Source organism: Oncorhynchus nerka, linkage group LG1 (assembly GCF_034236695.1).
Source record: "Oncorhynchus nerka isolate Pitt River linkage group LG1, Oner_Uvic_2.0, whole genome shotgun sequence".
Lineage (NCBI taxonomy): Eukaryota > Metazoa > Chordata > Actinopteri > Salmoniformes > Salmonidae > Oncorhynchus > Oncorhynchus nerka.
In genome coordinates this window covers 41,495,728-41,519,475 of record NC_088396.1, presented here as the reverse complement: position 1 = coordinate 41,519,475, position 23,748 = coordinate 41,495,728, and the positions used below count along the sequence as shown (strand labels likewise).

At 47.6% G+C, this 23,748-nt stretch overlaps 1 protein-coding gene across 1 annotated transcript in view; it reads right to left on the bottom strand.

Annotated features, from left to right (window-relative positions):
* LOC115130232 (pleckstrin homology domain-containing family M member 3-like) overlaps positions 1-23,748 on the bottom strand; it is a 165,443-nt gene that overhangs the window by 80,243 nt on the left and 61,452 nt on the right. The window contains exon 7 of the mRNA XM_065018943.1: positions 12,570-12,633. Coding sequence (XP_064875015.1) covers positions 12,570-12,633 — 64 coding nt within the window. The remainder of the gene's footprint in view (positions 1-12,569; positions 12,634-23,748) is intronic.

The window sequence follows — 23,748 nt, the reverse complement described above, 5'->3', positions numbered from 1 at the left end:
AAGTCCACCTCTCCACTACTTTACAACAAGTCCACCTCTCCACTATTTTACAACAAGTCCACCTCTCCATTACTTTACAACAAGCCCAGCTCTCCACTACTTTACAACAAGCCCAGCTCTCCACTACTTTACAACAAGCCCAGCTCTCCACTACTTTACAACAAGCCCAGCTCTCCACTACTTTACAACAAGCCCAGCTCTCCACTACATTACAACAAGCCCACCTCTCCACTACTTTACAACAAGCCCACCTCTCCACTACTTTACAACAAGCCCACCTCTCCACCTCTCCACTACTTTACAACAAGCCCATCTCTCCACTGCTTTACAACAAGCCCATCTCTCTCCACTGCTTTAGAACAAGCCCATCTCTCCACTACTTTACAACAAGCCCACCTCCACCACCCCACTACTTTACAACAAGCCCACCTCTCCACTACTTTACAACAAGCCCATCTCTCCACAACTTTACAACAAGCCCACGTCTCCACTACTTTACAACATGCCCAACTCTAAACTACTTTACAACAAGCCCACCTCTCCACTACTTTACAACAAGCCAACCACCCCACTACGTTACAACAAGTCCACCACCCCACTACTTTACAACAAGCCCACCTCTCCACCACTTTACAAGAAGCCCACCTCTCCACTACTTTACAAGAAGCCCACCTCTCCACTACTTTACAATAAGTCCACCTCTCCACTACTTTACAACAAGTCCACCTCTCCACTATTTTACAACAAGTCCACCTCTCCATTACTTTACAACAAGCCCACCACTCCACTACTTTACAACAAGCCCACCTCTCCATTACTTTACAACAAGTCCACCACGCCACTACTACTTTACAACAAGCCCACCTCTCCACCACCCCACTACTTTACAACAAGTCCACCACGCCACTACTTTACAACAAGCCCATCTCTCCACAACTTTACAACAAGCCCACCTCTCCACTACCCCACTACTTTACAACACGCCAACCTCTCCACTACTTTACAACAAGCCCATCTCTCCACTGCTTTACAACAAGCCCTTCTCTCCACTGCTTTAGAACAAGCCCATCTCTCCACTACTTTACAACAAGCCCACCTCTCCATACTTTACAACAAGTCCACCACCCCACTACTTTACAACAAGCCCACCTCTCCACCACCCCACTACTTTTTTCTCTCCACTACTTTACAACAAGCCCAGCTCTCCACTACTTTACAACAAGCCCACCTCTCCACTACTTTACAACAAGCCCACCATGTTACAACAAGTCCACCACCCCACTACTTTACAACAAGCCCATCTCTCCACCACCCCACTACTTTACAACAAGTCCACCACGCCACTACTTTACAACAAGCCCACCTCTCCACTACTTTACAACAAGCCCACCTCTCCACCACCCCACTACTTTACAAGAAGCCCAGCTCTCCACTACTTTACAACAAGCCCACCTCTCCACTACTTTACAACAAGCCCACCTCTCCACTACTTTACAACAAGCCCATCTCTCCACTACTTTACAACAAGCCCATCTCTCCACTACTTTACAACAAGCCCACCTCTCCACTACTTTACAACAAGCCCACCTCTCCACTACTTTACAACAAGCCCACACCACCCCACTACTTTACAACAAGCCCACCTCTCCACTACTTTACAACAAGCCCACCATGTTACAACAAGTCCACCACCCCACTACTTTACAACAAGCCCACCTCTCCACCACCCCACTACTTTACAACAAGTCCACCTCTCCACTACTTTACAAACAAGCCCACCTCTCCACTACTTTACAACAAGCCCACCTCTCCACCACCCCACTACTTTACAACAAGCCCACCTCTCACTACTTTACAACAACTACTTTACAACAAGCCCATCTCTCCACTGCTTTACAACAAGCCCTTCTCTCCACTGCTTTAGAACAAGCCCATCTCTCCACTACTTTACAACAAGCCCACCATGTTACAACAAGTCCACCACCCCACTACTTTACAACAAGCCCACCTCTCCACCACCCCACTACTTTACAACAAGCCCAGCTCTCCACTACTTTACAACAAGCCCACCTCTCCACTACTTTACAACAAGCCCACCTCTCCACTACTTTACAACAAGCCCACCATGTTACAACAAGTCCACCACCCCACTACTTTACAACAAGCCCATCTCTCCACCACCCCACTACTTTACAACAAGTCCACCACGCCACTACTTTACAACAAGCCCACCTCTCCACTACTTTACAACAAGCCCACCTCTCCACCACCCCACTACTTTACAAGAAGCCCAGCTCTCCACTACTTTACAACAAGCCCACCTCTCCACTACTTTACAACAAGCCCATCTCTCCACTGCTTTACAAAAAGCCCATCTCTCCACTGCTTTAGAACAAGCCCATCTCTCCACTACTTTACAACAAGCCCACCTCCACCACCCCACTACTTTACAACAAGCCCACCTCTCCACTACTTTACAACAAGCCCATCTCTCCACTACTTTACAACAAGCCCACCATGTTACAACAAGTCCACCACCCCACTACTTTACAACAAGCCCACCTCTCCACCACCCCACTACTTTACAACAAGTCCACCACGCCACTACTTTACAACAAGCCCACCTCTCCACTACTTTACAACAAGCCCACCTCTCCACCACCCCACTACTTTACAACAAGCCCAGCTCTCCACTACTTTACAACAAGCCCACCTCTCCACTACTTTACAACAAGCCCACCTCTCCACTACTTTACAACAAGCCCACCATGTTACAACAAGTCCACCACCCCACTACTTTACAACAAGCCCACCTCTCCACCACCCCACTACTTTACAACAAGTCCACCACGCCACTACTTTACAACAAACCCACCTCTCCACTACTTTACAACAAGCCCACTTTCTCCACCACAACTACTTTACAACAAGCCCATCTCTCCTCTCCACTACTTTACAACAAGCCCACCTCTCCACTACTTTACAACAAGCCCATCTCTCCACTGCTTTACAACAAGCCCATCTCTCCACTGCTTTACAACAAGCCCATCTCTCCACTGCTTTAGAACAAGCCCATCTCTCCACTACTTTACAACAAGCCCACCTCCACCACCCCACTACTTTACAACAAGCCCACCACGCCACTACTTTACAACAAGCCCACCTCTCCACTACTTTACAACAAGCCCACCTCTCCACCACCCCACTACTTTACAACAAGCCCACCTCCACCACCCCACTACTTTACAACAAGCCCACCTCTCCACTACTTTACAACAAGCCCACCTCTCCACCTCTCCACTACTTTACAACAAGCCCACCTCTCCACCTCTCCAATACTTTACAACAAGCCCATCTCTCCACTGCTTTACAACAAGCCCATCTCTCCACTGCTTTAGAACAAGCCCATCTCTCCACTACTTTACAACAAGCCCACCTCCACCACCCCACTACTTTACAACAAGCCCACCTCTCCACTACTTTACAACAAGCCCATCTCTCCACAACTTTACAACAAGCCCACGTCTCCACTACTTTACAACATGCCCAACTCTAAACTACTTTACAACAAGCCCACCTCTCCACTACTTTACAACAAGCCAACCACCCCACTACGTTACAACAAGTCCACCACCCCACTACTTTACAACAAGCCCACCTCTCCACCACTTTACAAGAAGCCCACCTCTCCACTACTTTACAAGAAGCCCACCTCTCCACTACTTTACAATAAGTCCACCTCTCCACTACTTTACAACAAGTCCACCTCTCCACTATTTTACAACAAGTCCACCTCTCCATTACTTTACAACAAGCCCACCACTCCACTACTTTACAACAAGCCCACCTCTCCATTACTTTACAACAAGTCCACCACGCCACTACTTTACAACAAGCCCACCTCTCCACCACCCCACTACTTTACAACAAGTCCACCACGCCACTACTTTACAACAAGCCCATCTCTCCACAACTTTACAACAAGCCCACCTCTCCACTACCCCACTACTTTACAACACGCCAACCTCTCCACTACTTTACAACAAGCCCACCTCTCCACTACTTTACAAGAAGTCCACCTCTCCACTACTTTACAAGAAGTCCACCTCTCCACTACTTTACAAGAAGTCCACCTCTCCACTACTTTACAAGAAGTCCACCTCTCCACTACTTTACAATAAGTCCACCTCTCCACTACTTTACAACAAGTCCACCTCTCCACTATTTTACAACAAGTCCACCTCTCCATTACTTTACAACAAGCCCAGCTCTCCACTACTTTACAACAAGCCCAGCTCTCCACTACTTTACAACAAGCCCAGCTCTCCACTACTTTACAACAAGCCCAGCTCTCCACTACTTTACAACAAGCCCAGCTCTCCACTACATTACAACAAGCCCACCTCTCCACTACTTTACAACAAGCCCACCTCTCCACTACTTTACAACAAGCCCACCTCTCCACCTCTCCACTACTTTACAACAAGCCCATCTCTCCACTGCTTTACAACAAGCCCATCTCTCCACTGCTTTAGAACAAGCCCATCTCTCCACTACTTTACAACAAGCCCACCTCCACCACCCCACTACTTTACAACAAGCCCACCTCTCCACTACTTTACAACAAGCCCATCTCTCCACAACTTTACAACAAGCCCACGTCTCCACTACTTTACAACATGCCCAACTCTAAACTACTTTACAACAAGCCCACCTCTCCACTACTTTACAACAAGCCAACCACCCCACTACGTTACAACAAGTCCACCACCCCACTACTTTACAACAAGCCCACCTCTCCACCACTTTACAAGAAGCCCACCTCTCCACTACTTTACAAGAAGCCCACCTCTCCACTACTTTACAATAAGTCCACCTCTCCACTACTTTACAACAAGTCCACCTCTCCACTATTTTACAACAAGTCCACCTCTCCATTACTTTACAACAAGCCCACCACTCCACTACTTTACAACAAGCCCACCTCTCCATTACTTTACAACAAGTCCACCACGCCACTACTTTACAACAAGCCCACCTCTCCACCACCCCACTACTTTACAACAAGTCCACCACGCCACTACTTTACAACAAGCCCATCTCTCCACAACTTTACAACAAGCCCACCTCTCCACTACCCCACTACTTTACAACACGCCAACCTCTCCACTACTTTACAACAAGCCCACCTCTCCACTACTTTACAAGAAGTCCACCTCTCCACTACTTTACAAGAAGTCCACCTCTCCACTACTTTACAAGAAGTCCACCTCTCCACTACTTTACAACAAGTCCACCTCTCCACTACTTTACAACAAGTCCACCTCTCCATTACTTTACAACAAGCCCAGCTCTCCACTACAAGTCCACCTTCCATTACTTTACAACAAGCCCAGCTCTCCACTACTTTACAACAAGCCCAGCTCTCCACTACTTTACAACAAGCCCAGCTCTCCACTACTTTACAACAAGCCCAGCTCTCCACTACTTTACAACAAGCCCAGCTCTCCACTACTTTACAACAAGCCCACCTCTCCACTACTTTACAACAAGCCCACCTCTCCACTACTTTACAACAAGCCCACCTCTCCACTACTTTACAACAAGCCCATCTCTCCACTGCTTTAGAACAAGCCCAGCTCTCCACTACTTTACAACAAGCCCAGCTCTCCACTACTTTACAACAAGCCCATCTCTCCACTACTTTAGAACAAGCCCATCTCTCCACTACTTTACAACAAGCCCATCTCTCCACTACTTTACAACAAGCCCATCTCTCCACTACTTTACAACAAGCCCACCTCTCCACCACCCCACTACTTTACAACAAGCCCACCTCTCCACTACTTTACAACAAGCCCATCTCTCCACTACTTTACAACAAGCCCATCTCTCCACAACTTTACAACAAGCCCACCTCTCCACTACTTTACAACATGCCCAACTCTAAACTACTTTACAACAAGCCCACCTCTCCACTACTTTACAACAAGCCAACCACCCCACTACGTTACAACAAGTCCACCACCCCACTACTTTACAACAAGCCCACCTCTCCACCACTTTACAAGAAGCCCACCTCTCCACTACTTTACAAGAAGCCCAGCTCTCCACTACTTTACAATAAGTCCACCTCTCCACTACTTTACAACAAGTCCACCTCTCCACTATTTTACAACAAGTCCACCTCTCCATTACTTTACAACAAGCCCACCACTCCACTACTTTACAACAAGCCCACCTCTCCATTACTTTACAACAAGTCCACCACGCCACTACTTTACAACAAGCCCACCTCTCCACAACCCCACTACTTTACAACAAGTCCACCACGCCACTACTTTACAACAAGCCCATCTCTCCACAACTTTACAACAAGCCCACCTCTCCACTACCCCACTACTTTACAACATGCCAACCTCTCCAGTACTTTACAACAAGCCCACCTCTCTACTACTTTACAACAAGCCCATCTCTCCACTACTTTACAACAAGCCCATCTCTCCACTACTTTACAACAAGCCCACCTCTCCACTACTTTACAACAAGCCCACTACCCCACTACTTTACAACAAGCCCACCTCTCCACTACTTTACAACATGCCCAACTCTAAACTACTTTACAACAAGCCCACCTCTCCACTACTTTACAACAAGCCCACCATGTTACAACAAGTCCACCACCCCACTACTTTACAACAAGCCCACCTCTCCACCACCCCACTACTTTACAACAAGTCCACCACGCCACTACTTTACAACAAGCTCACCTCTCCACTACTTTACAACAAGCCCACCTCTCCAGCACCCCACTACTTTACAACAAGCCCACCTCTCCACTACTTTACAACAAGCCCACCTCTCCACCACCCCACTACTTTACAACAAGTCCACCACCCCACTGATTTACAACAAGCCCATCTCTCCACTGCTTTAGAACAAGCCCATCTCTCCACTACTTTACAACAAGCCCATCTCTCCACTACTTTACAACAAGCCCATCTCTCCACTACTTTACAACAAGCCCACCTCTCCACCACCCCACTACTTTACAACAAGCCCACCTCTCCACTACTTTACAACAAGCCCATCTCTCCACAACTTTACAACAAGCCCACGTCTCCACTACTTTACAACATGCCCAACTCTAAACTACTTTACAACAAGCCCACCTCTCCACTACTTTACAACAAGCCAACCACCCCACTACGTTACAACAAGTCCACCACCCCACTACTTTACAACAAGCCCACCTCTCCACCACTTTACAAGAAGCCCACCTCTCCACTACTTTACAACAAGCCCACCTCTCCACTACTTTACAACAAGCCCACCTCTCCACTACTTTACAACAAGCCCACCTCTCCACTACTTTACAACAAGCCCACCTCTCCACTACTTTACAACAAGCCAAAGTCCACAAGTCCACCACTACTTTACAACAAGCCCACCTCTCCACCACTTTTCCACAAGCCCACCTCTCCACTACTTTACAACAAGTCCACCTCTCCACTACTTTACAACAAGTCCACCTCTCCACTATTTTACAACAAGTCCACCTCTCCACTATTTTACAACAATTCCACTCTCCATTACTTTACAACAAGCCCACCTCTCCACTACTTTACAACAAGTCCACCTCTCCATTACTTTACAACAAGTCCACTCTCCACTACTTTACAACAAGCCCACCTCTCCACCACCCCACTACTTTACAACAAGTCCACCACGCCACTACTTTACAACAAGCCCATCTCTCCACAACTTTACAACAAGCCCACCTCTCCACTACCCCACTACTTTACAACACGCCAACCTCTCCACTACTTTACAACAAGCCCACCTCTCCACTATTTTACAACAAGTCCACCTCTCCACTATTTTACAACAAGTCCACCTCTCCATTACTTTACAACAAGCCCACCTCTCCCACTCCACTACTTTACAACAAGCCCACCTCTCCATTACTTTACAACAAGCCCAGCTCTCCACTACTTTACAACAAGCCTCTCCACTACTTTACAACAAGCCCAGCTCTCCACTACTTTACAACAAGCCCACCTCTCCACTACTTTACAACAAGCCCAGCTCTCCACTACTTTACAACAAGCCCACCTCTCCACCACCCCACTACTTTACAACAAGCCCATCTCTCCACTGCTTTAGAACAAGCCCATCTCTCCACCACCCCAATACTTTACAACAAGCCCACCTCTCCACTACTTTACAACAAGCCCATCTCTCCACTACTTTACAACAAGCCCATCTCTCCACAACTTTACAACAAGCCCACCTCTCCACTACTTTACAACAAGCCCACCTCTCCACTACTTTACAACAAGCCCACCTCTCCACTACTTTACAACAAGCCAACCACCCCACTACGTTACAACAAGTCCACCACCCCACTACTTTACAACAAGCCCACCTCTCCACCACTTTACAAGAAGCCCACCTCTCCACTACTTTACAAGAAGCCCACCTCTCCACTACTTTACAATAAGTCCACCTCTCCACTACTTTACAACAAGTCCACCTCTCCACTATTTTACAACAAGTCCACCTCTCCACTATTTTACAACAATTCCACCTCTCCATTACTTTACAACAAGCCCACCACTCCACTACTTTACAACAAGTCCACCTCTCCATTACTTTACAACAAGTCCACCACGCCACTACTTTACAACAAGCCCACCTCTCCACCACCCCACTACTTTACAACAAGTCCACCACGCCACTACTTTACAACAAGCCCATCTCTCCACAACTTTACAACAAGCCCACCTCTCCACTACCCCACTACTTTACAACACGCCAACCTCTCCACTACTTTACAACAAGCCCACCTCTCCACTATTTTACAACAAGTCCACCTCTCCACTATTTTACAACAAGTCCACCTCTCCATTACTTTACAACAAGCCCACCACTCCACTACTTTACAACAAGCCCACCTCTCCATTACTTTACAACAAGCCCAGCTCTCCACTACTTTACAACAAGCCCAGCTCTCCACTACTTTACAACAAGCCCAGCTCTCCACTACTTTACAACAAGCCCAGCTCTCCACTACTTTACAACAAGCCCAGCTCTCCACTACTTTACAACAAGCCCACCTCTCCACCACCCCACTACTTTACAACAAGCCCATCTCTCCACTGCTTTAGAACAAGCCCATCTCTCCACTACTTTACAACAAGCCCATCTCTCCACTACTTTACAACAAGCCCACCTCTCCACCACGCCACTACTTTACAACAAGCCCACCTCTCCACTACTTTACAACAAGCCCATCTCTCCACTACTTTACAACAAGCCCATCTCTCCACTACTTTACAACAAGCCCATCTCTCCACTACTTTACAACAAGCCCATCTCTCCACTACTTTACAACAAGCCCATCTCTCCACAACTTTACAACAAGCCCACCTCTTCACTACTTTACAAGAAGTCCACCTCTCCACTACTTTACAAGAAGCCCACCTCTCCACTACTTTACAAGAAGCCCACCTCTCCACTATTTTACAACAAGTCCACCTCTCCACTATTTTACAACAAGTCCACCTCTCCACTATTTTACAACAAGTCCACCTCTCCATTACTTTACAACAAGCCCACCACTCCACTACTTTACAACAAGCCCACCTCTCCATTACTTTACAACAAGCCCACCTCTCTATTACTTTACAACAAGCCCATCTCTCCACTACTTTACAACAAGCCCATCTCTCCACTACTTTACAACAAGCCCAGCTCTCCACTACTTTACAACAAGCCCACCTCTCCACTATTTTACAACAAGTCCACCACTCCACTACTTTACAACAAGTCCACCACTCCAATACTTTACAACAAGCCCACCGCTCCACAAGTTTACAACAAGCCAACTACCCCACTACTTTACAACAAGCCCACCTCTCCACAAGTTTACAACAATTCCACCTCTCCACTACTTTACAACAAGCCCACCTCTCCACTACCCCACTACTTTACAACAAGCCCACCTCTCCACTACCCCACTACTTTACAACAAGCCCACCTCTCCACTACCCCACTACTTTACAACAAGCCCACCTCTCCACTACCCCACTACTTTACAACAAGCCCATCTCTCCACTACCCCACTACTTTACAACAAGCCCATCTCTCCACTACTTTACAACAAGCCCACCTCTCCACTACTTTACAACAAGCCCACCTCTCCACTACTTTACAACAAGCCCACCTCTCCACAACTGGAAAAACAAACGTTTTAATGCAGCAACAAAAGGGCCAGTAGCCAAACTAGTCCAGCCTCTGGGCAGGCCCTGGGCAAACAGTACACTGCTTTAAATATAGAAAGGCTGCTCCTAATAGGAGGTGTTTGTTGGGATTTCAATAGCAAAGAGAGCCAAGTGCACTACTGCTTTCCATGAAGGACTGGGTCTACTCTATAACTAGCCAGGGAGACGGTCTTTATTGAACCTCACTGTGAAACAATAAAAGCCAGGCTTGATGAACGAGCTTTGATTATTCAGGAGAAATAAAAGAAACAGCTTGTTAATATGGAAAGCCAATTAGCTGTAAAGAGAGAGAGAGAGGGGAGGGGGAGAGAAAGACACAGAGAGAGAGAGGGGAGGGGGAGAGAAAGACACACAGAGAGAGGAGGGGGAGAGAAAGAAACAGAGAGAGAGAGGGGAGGGGAGAGAAAGACACACAGAGAGAGGAGGGGGAGAGAAAGAAACAGAGAGAGAGAGAGAGAGAGAGAGAGAGAGAGAGAGAGAGAGAGAGGAGGGGGAGAGAAACACACAGAGAGAGGAGAGGGGGAGAGAAAGACACACAGAGAGAAAGGGGAGGGGGAGAGAAAGACACACACAGAGAAAGGGGAGAGAAAGACACAGAGAGAGAGAGAGGAGGGGGAGAGAAACACACACAGAGAGAGGAGAGGGGAAAAGAAAGACAGAGAGAGAAAGACACACAGAGAGAGAGGGGAGGGGGAGAGAAAGGCACAGATAGAAAGGGGAGGAGAGAAAGACACAGAGAGAGAAAGGGGAGGAGGAGAGAAAGACACACAGAGAGAAAGGGGAGGAGAGAAAGACACACAGAGAGAAAGGGGAGGGGGAGAGAAAGACACAGAGAGAGAAAGAGGAGGGGGAGAGAAAGACACAGCGAGAGAGAGTAAGCTATGATAGAGAGAGATGAATAGAGAGAAAGAGAGTGAGGGAAAGAGAGAAAGAGAGCGAGCGCGAGAGAGAGCGAGAGGGGGAGAAGAGTGTCAGGCCAGGGGATGTAGGGAAGAATGGTGGACTTTAACACACTAGTTTTTCTGCTTGTTGATTCTGAATGTCTGTAATTAGTGAGGGGAACATGAAGGGGAGAGGGAGAGAGGTTGGGTGGTGCAGAGGGGGCTGGGTGGGGAAGGTGGAAGATATGGGAGAGTAGTAGTGTGGAAGAACTCCAGGTTGGGGGAGGGGGATCAGAGAGAAGGGGTGGGAGAGAGAGGCAAGAGATTACGCCAAACCAAAGTAACCCTCATCCCAATAACAGTTATTCATGCCTTCATAACAGCCTAGAAACTGCTAGTGAGAGGGCTGAGGGAAACTCTACCCACTGTAACGAGGGCAGAGGGAAACTCTCCCCACTGTAACGAGGGCAGAGGGAAACTCTCCCCACTGTAACGAGGGCAGAGGGAAACTCTCCCCACTGTAAAGAGGGCTGAGGGAAACTCTCCCCACTGTAACGAGGGCAGAGGGAAACTCTCCCCACTGTAACAAGGGCTGAGGGAAACTCTCCCCACTGTAACGAGGGCAGAGGGAAACTCTCCCCACTGTAAAGAGGGCTGAGGGAAACTCTACCCACTGTAACGAGGGCAGAGGGAAACTCTCCCCACTGTAACGAGGGCAGAGGGAAACTCTCCCCACTGTAACAAGGGCTGAGGGAAACTCTCCCCACTGTAACAAGGGCTAAGGGAAACTGTCCCCACTGTAACGAGGGCTGAGGGAAACTCTCCCCACTGTAAAGAGGGCCGAGGGAAACTCTCCCCACTGTAAAGAGGGCTGAGGGAAACTCTCCCCACTGTAACTGGCAAAGGACAATTTGTCCTCAGACTGTGAGCTCTTCTCCCAGTGCCTAGTGCTGCTAGCAGGTTGAGGTGTCAGAGACAGAGCACCTCTTCACTGGGAGGGACTGCTTTAGCTCCACATGCCTGTCTGAGTCCGAGCAGCCATGCATTGTCCTGACACGTGTAAACTGAATGTTCAAACCCTGAATGCTGATTGGCTAACAGCCGTGGTATATCAGACCATATACCACGGGTATGACAACACATTTCTTGTTAGTGCTCTAATTATGTTGGTAACCAGTTTATAATAGCAATAAGGCACCTCGGGGGTTTGTGGTATATGGCCATTATATCACGGCATTATATTGCGTCAAGCATAAGAACGGCCCTTAGCCGTGGTATATTGATCATATACCACACCTGACTGCTTAAATATAACACAGTGAGTGTGTAGTGTGTGCCTGTAACGGTCTGATGTTTGAAAGTGAGTGTGTCCACTATACAGTATGTGTGTAGTGTGTATTACCTGTTGCAGGTCAGCCAGTGAGTACAGGTGGATATGTTGCAGTAGGTAATCTCTGGGGAAGATCCTTTAGGGGAGAGAGAAAGACCAACATTTTGACCATTTTAGTTATGCAATTTTCTTAGAAGCATAAGTCAGATCCTTTCAGAAAATGTAATATTACATGCCATTGAGCAGACTTACAGCACTGTGTGTATGGGTGGCCCCACCAATAAAAAGTAGAATTCAATGGTGTGTGTCATTGTCTCTCACTGTACTGACCTGGAACAGCAACGCTGGTGAAATGGTTTATCATATATTAAAACATGACAGGAAGGAGATGTGAGGTTCATGTTGAGATTCATAAAGGACGATAACAAACTGTACACGATGAGTCATGTCACACATACACACACGGACCATGATAGTGCCTGTGTAACCATGGTAACGGCGGGGCCAAATTGCAGAGAAAATGGGGGTTAATTCAATAGAATGAGAGTCGGGCTGGGGCAGAAGGGGAATGGGTGTTTAAAAGCTCTCTGCCTTATAATGGAGCGAAGTGGAGGTCTCTCTCTGCTCTCTCCTTCTCGCTATTATAGCCCTCTGCACAACACTCTCTACCAAACCTACACACACACAGTAATTCACACACACTCACCCACACCAGCTCACGTTACAGTTCAAGGATCCACAAAGTGACATAGCAAGAGACAGAGAGGTGGGAGTTGGAGTGAAAGATGGAGAGGGCGAGAGATGGGATCATATAGACTCTCTGCACTAATAACCCCACGCTGTCTCTCTCTGCACTAATAACCCCGCGCTACTCCTCTCTGCACTAATAACCCCACACTTTCTCTCTGCACTAATAACCCCGCGCTGTTTCTCTCTGCACTAATAACCCCACGCTGTCTCTCTCTGCAGTAATAACCCCACGCTGTCTCTCTCTGCACTAATAACCCCACGCTGTTCCTCTCTGCACTAATAAACCTGCGCTGTCTCTCTCTGCAGTAATAACCCCACGCTGTCCCCCTCTGCACTAATAACCCCGCGCTGTCTCTCTCTGCACTAATAACCCCACGCTGTCCCTCTGCACTAATAACCCGCGCTTTCCCTCTCTGCACTAATAACCCCACGCTGTTCCTCTCTGCACTAATAACCCCACGCTGTCCCTCTGCATTAATAACCCGCGCTGTCTCTCTTTGCACTAATAACCCCGCGCTGTCTCTCTCTGCACTAATAACCCCGCGCTGTCCCTCTCTGCACTAATAACCCCGCGCTGTCCCCCTCTGCACTAATAACCCCGCGCTGTCCCTCTCTGCACTAATAACCCCGCGCTGTCCCTCTCTGCACTAATAAACCCGCGCTGTCCCTCTCTGCACTAATAACCCCACGCTGTCCCTCTGCACTAATAACCCCGCGCCGTCCCTCTCTGCACTAATAACACCGCGCCGTCCCTCTCTGCACTAATAACACCGTGCCGTCCCTCTCTGCACTAATAACGCCATGCTGTCCCTCTCTGCACTAATAACACCATGCTGTCCCTCTCTGCACTAATAACACCATGCTGTCCCTCTCTGCACTAATAACACCATGCTGTCCCTCTCTGCACTAATAACACCATGCTGTCCCTCTCTGCACTAATAACACCATGCTGTCCCTCTCTGCACTAATAACACCATGCTGTCCCTCTCTGCACTAATAACGCGATGCTGTCCCTCTCTGCACTAATAACGCCATGCTGTCCCTCTCTGCACTAATAACACCATGCTGTCCCTCTCTGCACTAATAACACCATGCTGTCCCTCTCTGCACTAATTTAATTTACATTTAAGTCATTTAGCAGACGCTCTTATCCAGAGCGACTTACAAATTGGTGCATTCACCTTATGACATCCAGTGGAACAGTAGTGCATCTAAATCTTTTAAGGAGGGGGGGGTGAGAGGGATTACTTTATCCTATCCTAGGTATTCCTTAAAGAGGTGGGGTTTCAGGTGTCTCCGGAAGGTGGTGATTGACTCCGCTGTCCTGGCGTCGTGAGGGAGTTTGTTCCACCATTGGGGGGCCAGAGCAGCGAACAGTTTTGACTGGGCTGAGCGGGAACTGTACCTCCTCAGTGGTAGGGAGGCGAGCAGGCCAGAGGTGGATGAACGCAGTGCCCTTGTTTGGGTGTAGGGCCTGATCAGAGCCTGGAGGTACTGAGGTGCCGTTCCCCTCACAGCTCCGTAGGCAAGCACCATGGTCTTGTAGCGGATGCGAGCTTCAACTGGAAGCCAGTGGAGGGAGCGGAGGAGCGGGGTGACGTGAGAGAACTTGGGAAGGTTGAACACCAGACGGGCTGCGGCGTTCTGGATGAGTTGTAGGGGTTTAATGGCACAGGCAGGGAGCCCAGCCAACAGCGAGTTGCAGTAATCCAGACGGGAGATGACAAGTGCCTGGATTAGGACCTGCGCCGCTTCCTGTGTGAGGCAGGGTCGTACTCTGCGGATGTTGTAGAGCATGAACCTACAGGAACGGGCCACCGCCTTGATGTTAGTTGAGAACGACAGGGTGTTGTCCAGGATCACGCCAAGGTTCTTAGCGCTCTGGGAGGAGGACACAATGGAGTTGTCAACCGTGATGGCGAGATCATGGAACGGGCAGTCCTTCCCCGGGAGGAAGAGCAGCTCCGTCTTGCCGAGGTTCAGCTTGAGGTGGTGATCCGTCATCCACACGGATATGTCTGCCAGACATGCACTAATAACGCGATGCTGTCCCTCTCTGCACTAATAACGCCATGCTGTCCCTCTCTGCACTAATAACACGATGCTGTCCCTCTCTGCACTAATAACACGATGCTGTCCCTCTGCACTAATAACATGATTCTGTCCCTCTGTGCACTAATAACGCGATGCTATCCATCTCTGCACTAATAACGCGATGCTGTCCCTCTCTGCAGTAATAACCCCACGCTGTCCCCCTCTGCACTAATAACCCTGCGCTGTCCCTCTCTGCACTAATAACCCTGCGCTGTCCCTCTCTGCACTAATAACCCTGCGCTATCCATCTCTGCACTAATAACGCGATGCTGTCCCTCTCTGCAGTAATAACCCCACGCTGTCCCCCTCTGCACTAATAACCCTGCGCTGTCCCTCTCTGCACTAATAATCCTGCGCTGTCCCCCTCAGAACTAATAACCCCACGCTGTCCCCCTCAGAACTAATAACCCCACGCTGTCTCTCTCTGCACTAATAACCCCGCGCTGTATCTCTCTGCACTAATAACCCCACGCTGTCCCTCTGCACTAATAACCCCACGCTGTCCCTCTGCACTAATAACCCCGTGCTGTCCCTCTCTGCACTAATAACACCATGCTGTCCCTCTCTGCACTAATAACACCATGCTGTCCCTCTCTGCACTAATAACACCATGCTGTCCCTCTCTGCACTAATAACACCATGCTGTCCCTCTCTGCACTAATAACACCATGCTGTCCCTCTCTGCACTAATAACACCATGCGTTCCCTCTCTGCACTAATAACACCATGCGTTCCCTCTCTGCACTAATAACACCATGCTGTCCCTCTCTGCACTAATAACACCATGCTGTCCCTCTCTGCACTAATAACTCGATGCTGTCCCTCTCTGCACTAATAACACCATGGGTTCCCTCTCTGCACTAATAACACCATGTGTTCCCTCTCTGCACTAATAACACCATGCTGTCCCTCTCTGCACTAATAACACCATGCTGTCCCTCTCTGCACTAATAACGCGATGCTGTCCATCTCTGCACTAATAACGCGATGCTGTCCCTCTCTGCACTAATAACACAATGCTGTCCCTCTCTGCATTAACACTGAAGGGACACACAGCTCCAATGCCTCTCCTGGGAGTGTAGAGGGACGGACACACAGCTCTATGCAGATACCATGGAAACCTTTGTGGGAAGGGGTAGTAGTATCTATATGAATGTGAATTTGAGTGCATATACTGTATACGTGAGTTACATCTGTCCCTTCCACGCCCTCTACTTCTCATCCCGTGTCTCCCTAACCTGCCGCCACTCCCCCAGTGCTCTCTCCCTCTGTGTGGGTGTTTCTGATTGTGTGAGTAGAGACAGGTGTGCTGGAGGCAGAGCAGATCCCCACCAGCTGCAACCTGTTCCATAATCAAGACTACCGATTATTGGAGGACCAGAAAAGCTGATACCGATTAATCGGACGATTAAAAAAAAACATGTTATTGTAATAATGACAATTACAACAATACTGAATTAACACTTATTTTGACTTAATATAATACATCAATAAAATCAATTTAGCATCAAATAAATAATGAAACATGTTCAATTTGGTTTAAATAATGCAAAAACAAAGTGTTGGAGAAGAACGTAAAAGTGCAATATGTGCCATGTAAGAAAGCTAACGTTTAAGTTCCTTGCTCAGAACATGAGAACATATGAAAGCTGGTGGTTCCTTTTAACATGAGTCTTCAATATTCCCAGGTAAGAAGTTTTAGGTTGTAGTTATTATAGGACTATTTCCCTCTATACCATTTGTATTTCATTAACCTTGGACTATTGGATGTTCTTATTTTGATGTATTCTTTTTACCTTTATTTAACTAGGCAAGTCAGTCACTTCTTGCGTCGAGCCATCCCGGATCCGGGATCGTGAATACAGCCTCAAGCTCATTACCATAACGCAACGTTAACTATTCATGAAAATCGCAAATGAAATGAAATTAATCTATTTGCTCTCAAGCTTAGCCTTTTGTTAACAACACTGTCATCTCAGATTTTCAAAATATGCTTCTCAACCATTGCAAAACAAGCATTTGTGTAACAGTATTGATGGCTAACGTAGCATTTAGCGTTAGCATTCAGCAGGCAACATTTTCACAAAAACCAGAAAAGCATTCAAATAAAATAATTTACCTTTGAAGAACTTCAGATGTTTTCAATGAGGAGACTCTCAGATAGCAAATGTTCAGTTTTTCCTGAAAGATTATTTGTTTAGGACAAATCGCTCCGTTTTCTGCGTCACGTTTAGCTACGAAAAAAAACCTGTATCCAGGATTGTGTAAATCTATCCGTAAGCTCATTAGCATAACACAACGTTAACTATTCATGAAAATCGCAAATGAAATGAAATTAATCTATTTGCTCTCAAGCTTATTAGCCTTTTGTTAACAACACTGTCATCTCAGATTTTCAAAATATGCTTTTGAACCATAGCTAAACAAGCATTTGTGTAACAGTATTGATAGCCTAGCATCGTATTATGCCTCTCTTTCACCATGCAACATTTTCCACAAAAACCAGAAAAGCATTCAAATAAAATCATTTACCTTTGAAGAACTTCGGATGTTTTCAATGAGGAGACTCTCAGATAGCAAATGTTCCGTTTTCACAAAAAATATTATTTGTGTCGACTAATCGCTCCGTTTTGTTCATCACATTTGGGGAGGGAAAAAAAATATATATATATATATTAAGTCATTAAAACGCTAACTTTTTTCCAAATTAACTCCATAATATCGACAGAAACATGGCAAACCGATGTTTAGAATCAATCCTCAAGGTGTTTTTCACATATCTATCGACGATAAAATCCATCGTGGCAGTTTACTTTCTCTTCTGAAGAAATGGAACGCGCATGGACCTACAGATTACGCACACAGGACACCGGGCGGGACACCAGGTAAATGTAGTCTCTTTATGGTCAATCTTCCAATGATATGCCTACAAACACGTCACAATGCTGCAGACACCTCGGGGAATAGACAGAAACCGCAGGCTCATTCCTGGCGCATTCACAGCCATATAAGGAGACATTGGAACACAGCGCCTTCAGAATCTGGGGCATTTCCTGTATGAAACTTAATCTTGGTTTCGCCTGTTGCATTAGTTCTGGGGCACTTACAGATAATATCTTTGCAGTTTTGGAGACGTCAGAGTTTTGTCTTTCCAAGGCTGTCAATTCCATGCATAGTCGAGCTTAAATTCCATGCAATATTGCGCTTAAAACGGGCACGTCTTTTTATCCAATAATGACATAGCGCCCCCATAGGTTGAACAGGTTAAGAACAAATTCTTATTTTCAATGACGGCCTAGGAACAGTGGGTTAACTGCCTGTTCAGGGGCAGAACGACAGATTTGTACCTTGTCAGCTCGGGGATTTGAACATGAAACCTTTTGGTTACTAGTCCAACGCTCTAAGCACTAGGCTACCCTGCCGCCCCTATAGGCACTATAGTATTGCCAGTGTAACAGTATAGCTTTCGTCCCTCTCCTTGCTCCTCCCTGGGCTCGAACCAGGAACACAACGACAACAGCCACCACATCGAAGCAGCGTTACCCATGCAGAGCAAGCTAAACAACCACCCCAAGGCTCAGAGCGAGTAAAGTTTGAAACGCTATTAGAGCGTATATGACTGTAGTACAGAACCATGTCTTTAAACAGTATATGACTGTAGTACAGAACCATGTCTTTAAACAGTATATGACTGTAGTACAGAACCATGTCTTTAAACAGTATATGACTGTAGTACAGAACCATGTCTTTAAACAGTATATGACTGTAGTACAGAACCATGTCTTTAAACAGTATATGACTGTAGTACAGAACCATGTCTTTAAACAGTATATGACTGTAGTACAGAACCACGTCTTTAAACAGTATATGACTGTAGTACAGAACCATGTCTTTAAACAGTATATGACTGTAGTACAGAACCATGTCTTTAAAACAGTTTACGACTGTAGTACAGAACCATGTCTTTAAACAGTATATGACTGTAGTACAGAACCATGTCTTTAAACAGTATATGACTGTAGTACAGAACCATCTCTTTAAACAGTATATGACTGTAGTACAGAACCATGTCTTTAAACAGTATATGACTGTAGTACAGAACCATGTCTTTAAACAGTATATGACTGTAGTAAAGAACCATGTCTTTAAACAGTATATGACTGTAGTACAGAACCATGTCTTTAAAGGGTATATGACTGTAGTACAGAACCATGTCTTTAAATAGTATAAATGACTGCCTGTGTTCATATGTGCATGTGTGTGTGCGTGCAGACTATCCACACGTATGCAGCAGATCTGTGTGTCTAACGTGTACTATGTGTGCATCCTTATGTGTGTGTGTGGTACATCCGTGGGGTTCAGAGGTGTGTGTTAGATCAGTGCGGGCGGTGATGGCCATGACAGGCCTCCTCAGCGCCCCCTCCAGGCTGACGGTAGGCCCAGAGGGTCCATGGATAGCTCGACGGTAGGCCCATAGAGGGTCCATGGCCCATGGTAGGCCCATAGAGGGTCCATGGTTGGCCGACGGTAGGCCCAGAGGGTCCATGGCCCATGGTAGACCCATAGAGGGTCCATGGTTGGCCCAGAGGGTCCATGGCCCATGGTAGGCCCATAGAGGGTCCATGGATGGCCGACGGTAGGCCCAGAGGGCCCAGAGGGTCCATGGCCCATGGTAGGCCCATAGAGGGTCCATGGCCCATGGTAGGCCCATAGAGGGTCCATGGCCCATGGTAGGCCCATAGAGGGTCCATGGTTGGCCCATAGAGGGTCCATGGTTGGCCCATAGAGGGTGCATGGTTGGCCCATAGAGGGTCCATGGTAGGCCCATAGATAGAGGGTCCATGGTAGGCCCATAGATAGAGGGTCCATGGTAGGCCCATAGATAGAGGGTCCATGGTAGGCCCATAGAGGGTCCATGGTTGGCCCATAGAGGGTCCATGGTTGGCCAATAGAGGGTCCATGGTTGGCCGGGGGAAGGGTTTAGCACCACCGGCCTCATTAATCCTGCAGTGTTTTGAAGGGCAGGGCGTTAGTCGCCGAGCGCTAATGGTGTAGTGGTAAACAGGGTCTCTAGCGAGAGAGGAGCACTCCGGGGTCGCCAACACTGCCGTAAACACCACGGCCTTCTTCCCCTTCCGACAACCAGCTGGGATAACTCTGTAGCCCAGGGTGTGTGTGGAGTAGGAGCGTCTCAGAGCCCCACTCTCTCCATTCGTCTCAGCCAAGACCTCAGCAAAAAAAATGTAGAGCTCCACAAGTCTGGTTCATCCTTGGGAGAAATTTCCAAATGCCTGAAGGTACCACGTTCATCTGTACAAACAATAGTACGCAAGTATAAACACCATGGGACCACGCAGCCGTCATACCGCTTAGGAAGGAGACGCGTTCTGTATCCTAGAGATGAACTATTTTGGTGCAAAAAGTGCAAATCAATCCCAGAACAACAGCAAATGACCTTGAAGATGCTGGAGGGAACAGGTACAAAAGTATCTACATCCACAGTAAAACAAGTCCTATATCGACATAACCTGAAAGGCCGCTCAGCAAGGAAGAAGCCACTGCTCCAAAACCACCATAAAAAAGCCAGACTACGGTTTATGGGGACAAAGATCGTACTTTTTGGAGAAATGTCCTCTGGTCTGATGAAACAAAAATAGAACTGTTTGGCCATAATGACCATCGTTATAATTGGAGGAAAAAGGGGGAGGCTTGTAAGCCGAAGAACACCATCCCAACCGTGAAGCACGGGGGTGGCAGCATCATGTTGTGAGGGTGCTTTGCAGTAGGAGGGACTGGTACACTTCACAAAATAGATGGCATCATGAGGACGGAAAATTATATGGATATATTGAAGCAACATCTCAAGAAATCAGTCAGGAAGTTAAAGCTTGGTCGCAAATGGGCCTTCCAAATGGACAATGACCCCAAGCATACTTCCAAAGTTGTGGCAAAATAGCTTAAGGACAACAAAGTCAAGGTATTGGAGTGGCCATCACAAAGCCCTGACCTCAATCCTATAGATAATGTGTGGGCAGAACTGAAAAATTGTGTGCGAGCAAGGAGGCCTACAAACCTGACTCAGTTACACCAGCTCTGTCAGGAGGAATGGGCCAAAATTCAACCAGATTATTGTGGGAAGCTTGTGGAAGGCTACCTGAAACGTTTGACCCAAGTTAAACAATTTCAAGGCAGTGCTACCAAATAGTAATTGACTGTATGTAAACTGAAAAAGATCATTCTCTCTACTATTATTCTGACATTTCACATTCTTAAAATAAAGTGAGGATCCTAACTGACCTAAAACAGGGCATTTTTACTAGGATTAAATGTCTGGAATTGTGAAAAACTGAGTTTAAATGTATTTGGCTAACGTGTATGTAAACTTCTGACTTCAACTGTATATATTTTTTTGAATGCCAGGAATTGATGGGGGAAATGAGCTTCTCAATTACAAATTGACTGACCTGAGAACACTGTTTTCACAGACATGTTGAAAGTTGATGTATCAAACAGAGCTAGTGTGTGTGGAGGTTGAGGAGGGGTTAGGGAGAGTCAGAGAGCGTCCATCACCCCAGAGACAGGCCTTTAAGTCTGGGCACCCTCACATAAACACATTCCCATCATACACTCACATACTGGCCTCAGAGGAGCCTTCAGGATACACTTCACACATTCATGCTTAACATGGACTAGGAATCAAGTCAACAAAAGGTGCTTTCAATGGACATCAGACATACAATTACCATTCCATACTTCTCCATTATGTTCCTGTGTTTTTTGAAAGCGTACTTTGATGTTCCCAGTCTCATAAAACCATTCTCTGTTTTCCTCCTTCATCTTCCTACTATGGTACTGCGTCATCCTTTCACTCTCATCCCCCAACATCTTGCCCATTGACAACCATATTCATCTCTAGTCAAAATGGATTTAATTAACAATCAAGGCCTTGATGAATCATACCTCATCCCCCTCCCCTGTCCATCCCTCCCTCGTCCTTACCCCTCCCCCTTACCCCTCCCCTGTCCAGCCCTCCCCTTCTACAGAGGTCCTCGGTGATATCAGCAAGGCAGCTGAACAAGTATGCTCTGAAGGACTGGAGCTTCTACCCCCCCATACAGCCTCTTCAACCCTACCCTCCATACCCATACAGCCTCTTCTACCCTACACTCCCCTCACACTCCATACAGCCTCTTCTACCCTCCCCTCTCCTCCCTCACACTCCATACAACCTCTTCTACCCTACCCTCCATACCCATACAGCCTCTTCTACCCTACACCCCTCTACACTCCATACAGCCTCTTCTACCCTACACCCCTCACACTCCATACAGCCTCTTCTACCCTACACCCCTCACACTCCATACAGCCTATTCTACCCTCCCCTCCCTCACACTCCATACAGCCTCTTCTCCTCCCCTCCTCACACTCCATACAGCCTCTTCTACCCTACACCCCTCACACTCCATACAGCCTCTTCTACCCTACACCCCCTCACACTCCCATACAGCCTATTCTACCTCCTCCTCACACTCCATACAGCCTCTTCTACCCTCCCTCCCACACACTCCATACAGCCTCTTCTACCCTACACCTCACACTCCATACAGCCTCTTCTACCCTACACCCTCACACTCCATACAGCCTATTCTACCCTCCTCCCCTCACACTCCATACAGCCTCTTCTACCCTACCCCCCTCACACTCCATACAGCCTCTTCTACCCCCTCACTCCATACAGCCTCTTCTACCCTACACTCTCCCTCCCCTCACACTCCATACAGCCTATTCTGCCCTCCCCCTCCCCTCACACTCCATACAGCCTATTCTACCCTCCCCTCCCCTCACACTCCATACAGCCTCTTCTACCATCCTCCTCACTCCATACAGCCTCTTCTACCCTACACCCCCTCACACTCCATACAGCCTCTTCTACCCTACACCCCCTCACACTCCATACAGCCTATTCTACCCTCCCCTCCCCTCACACTCCATACAGCCTCTTCTACCCTCCCTCCCTCACACTCCATACAGTCTCTTCTACCCTCCTCCTCACACTCCATACAGCCTCTTCTGCCCTACACCCCCCTCACACTCCATACAGCCTCTTCTACCCTACACCCCCCTCACACTCCATACAGCCTCTTCTACCCTACACTCCCCTCACACTCCATACAGCCTCTTCTCCTCCTCCCCACACTCCATACAGCCTCTTCTCCTCCCTCCACACTCCATACAGCCTCTTCTCCCCTCCCTCCTACACTCCATACAGCCTCTTCTACCCTCTCCCTCACACTCCATACAGCCTCTTCTACCCTCCACTCCCCCACACTCCATACAGCCTCTTCTACCCTCCCCTCCCTCACACTCCATACAGCCTCTTCTACCCTCCACTCCCCTCACACTCCAT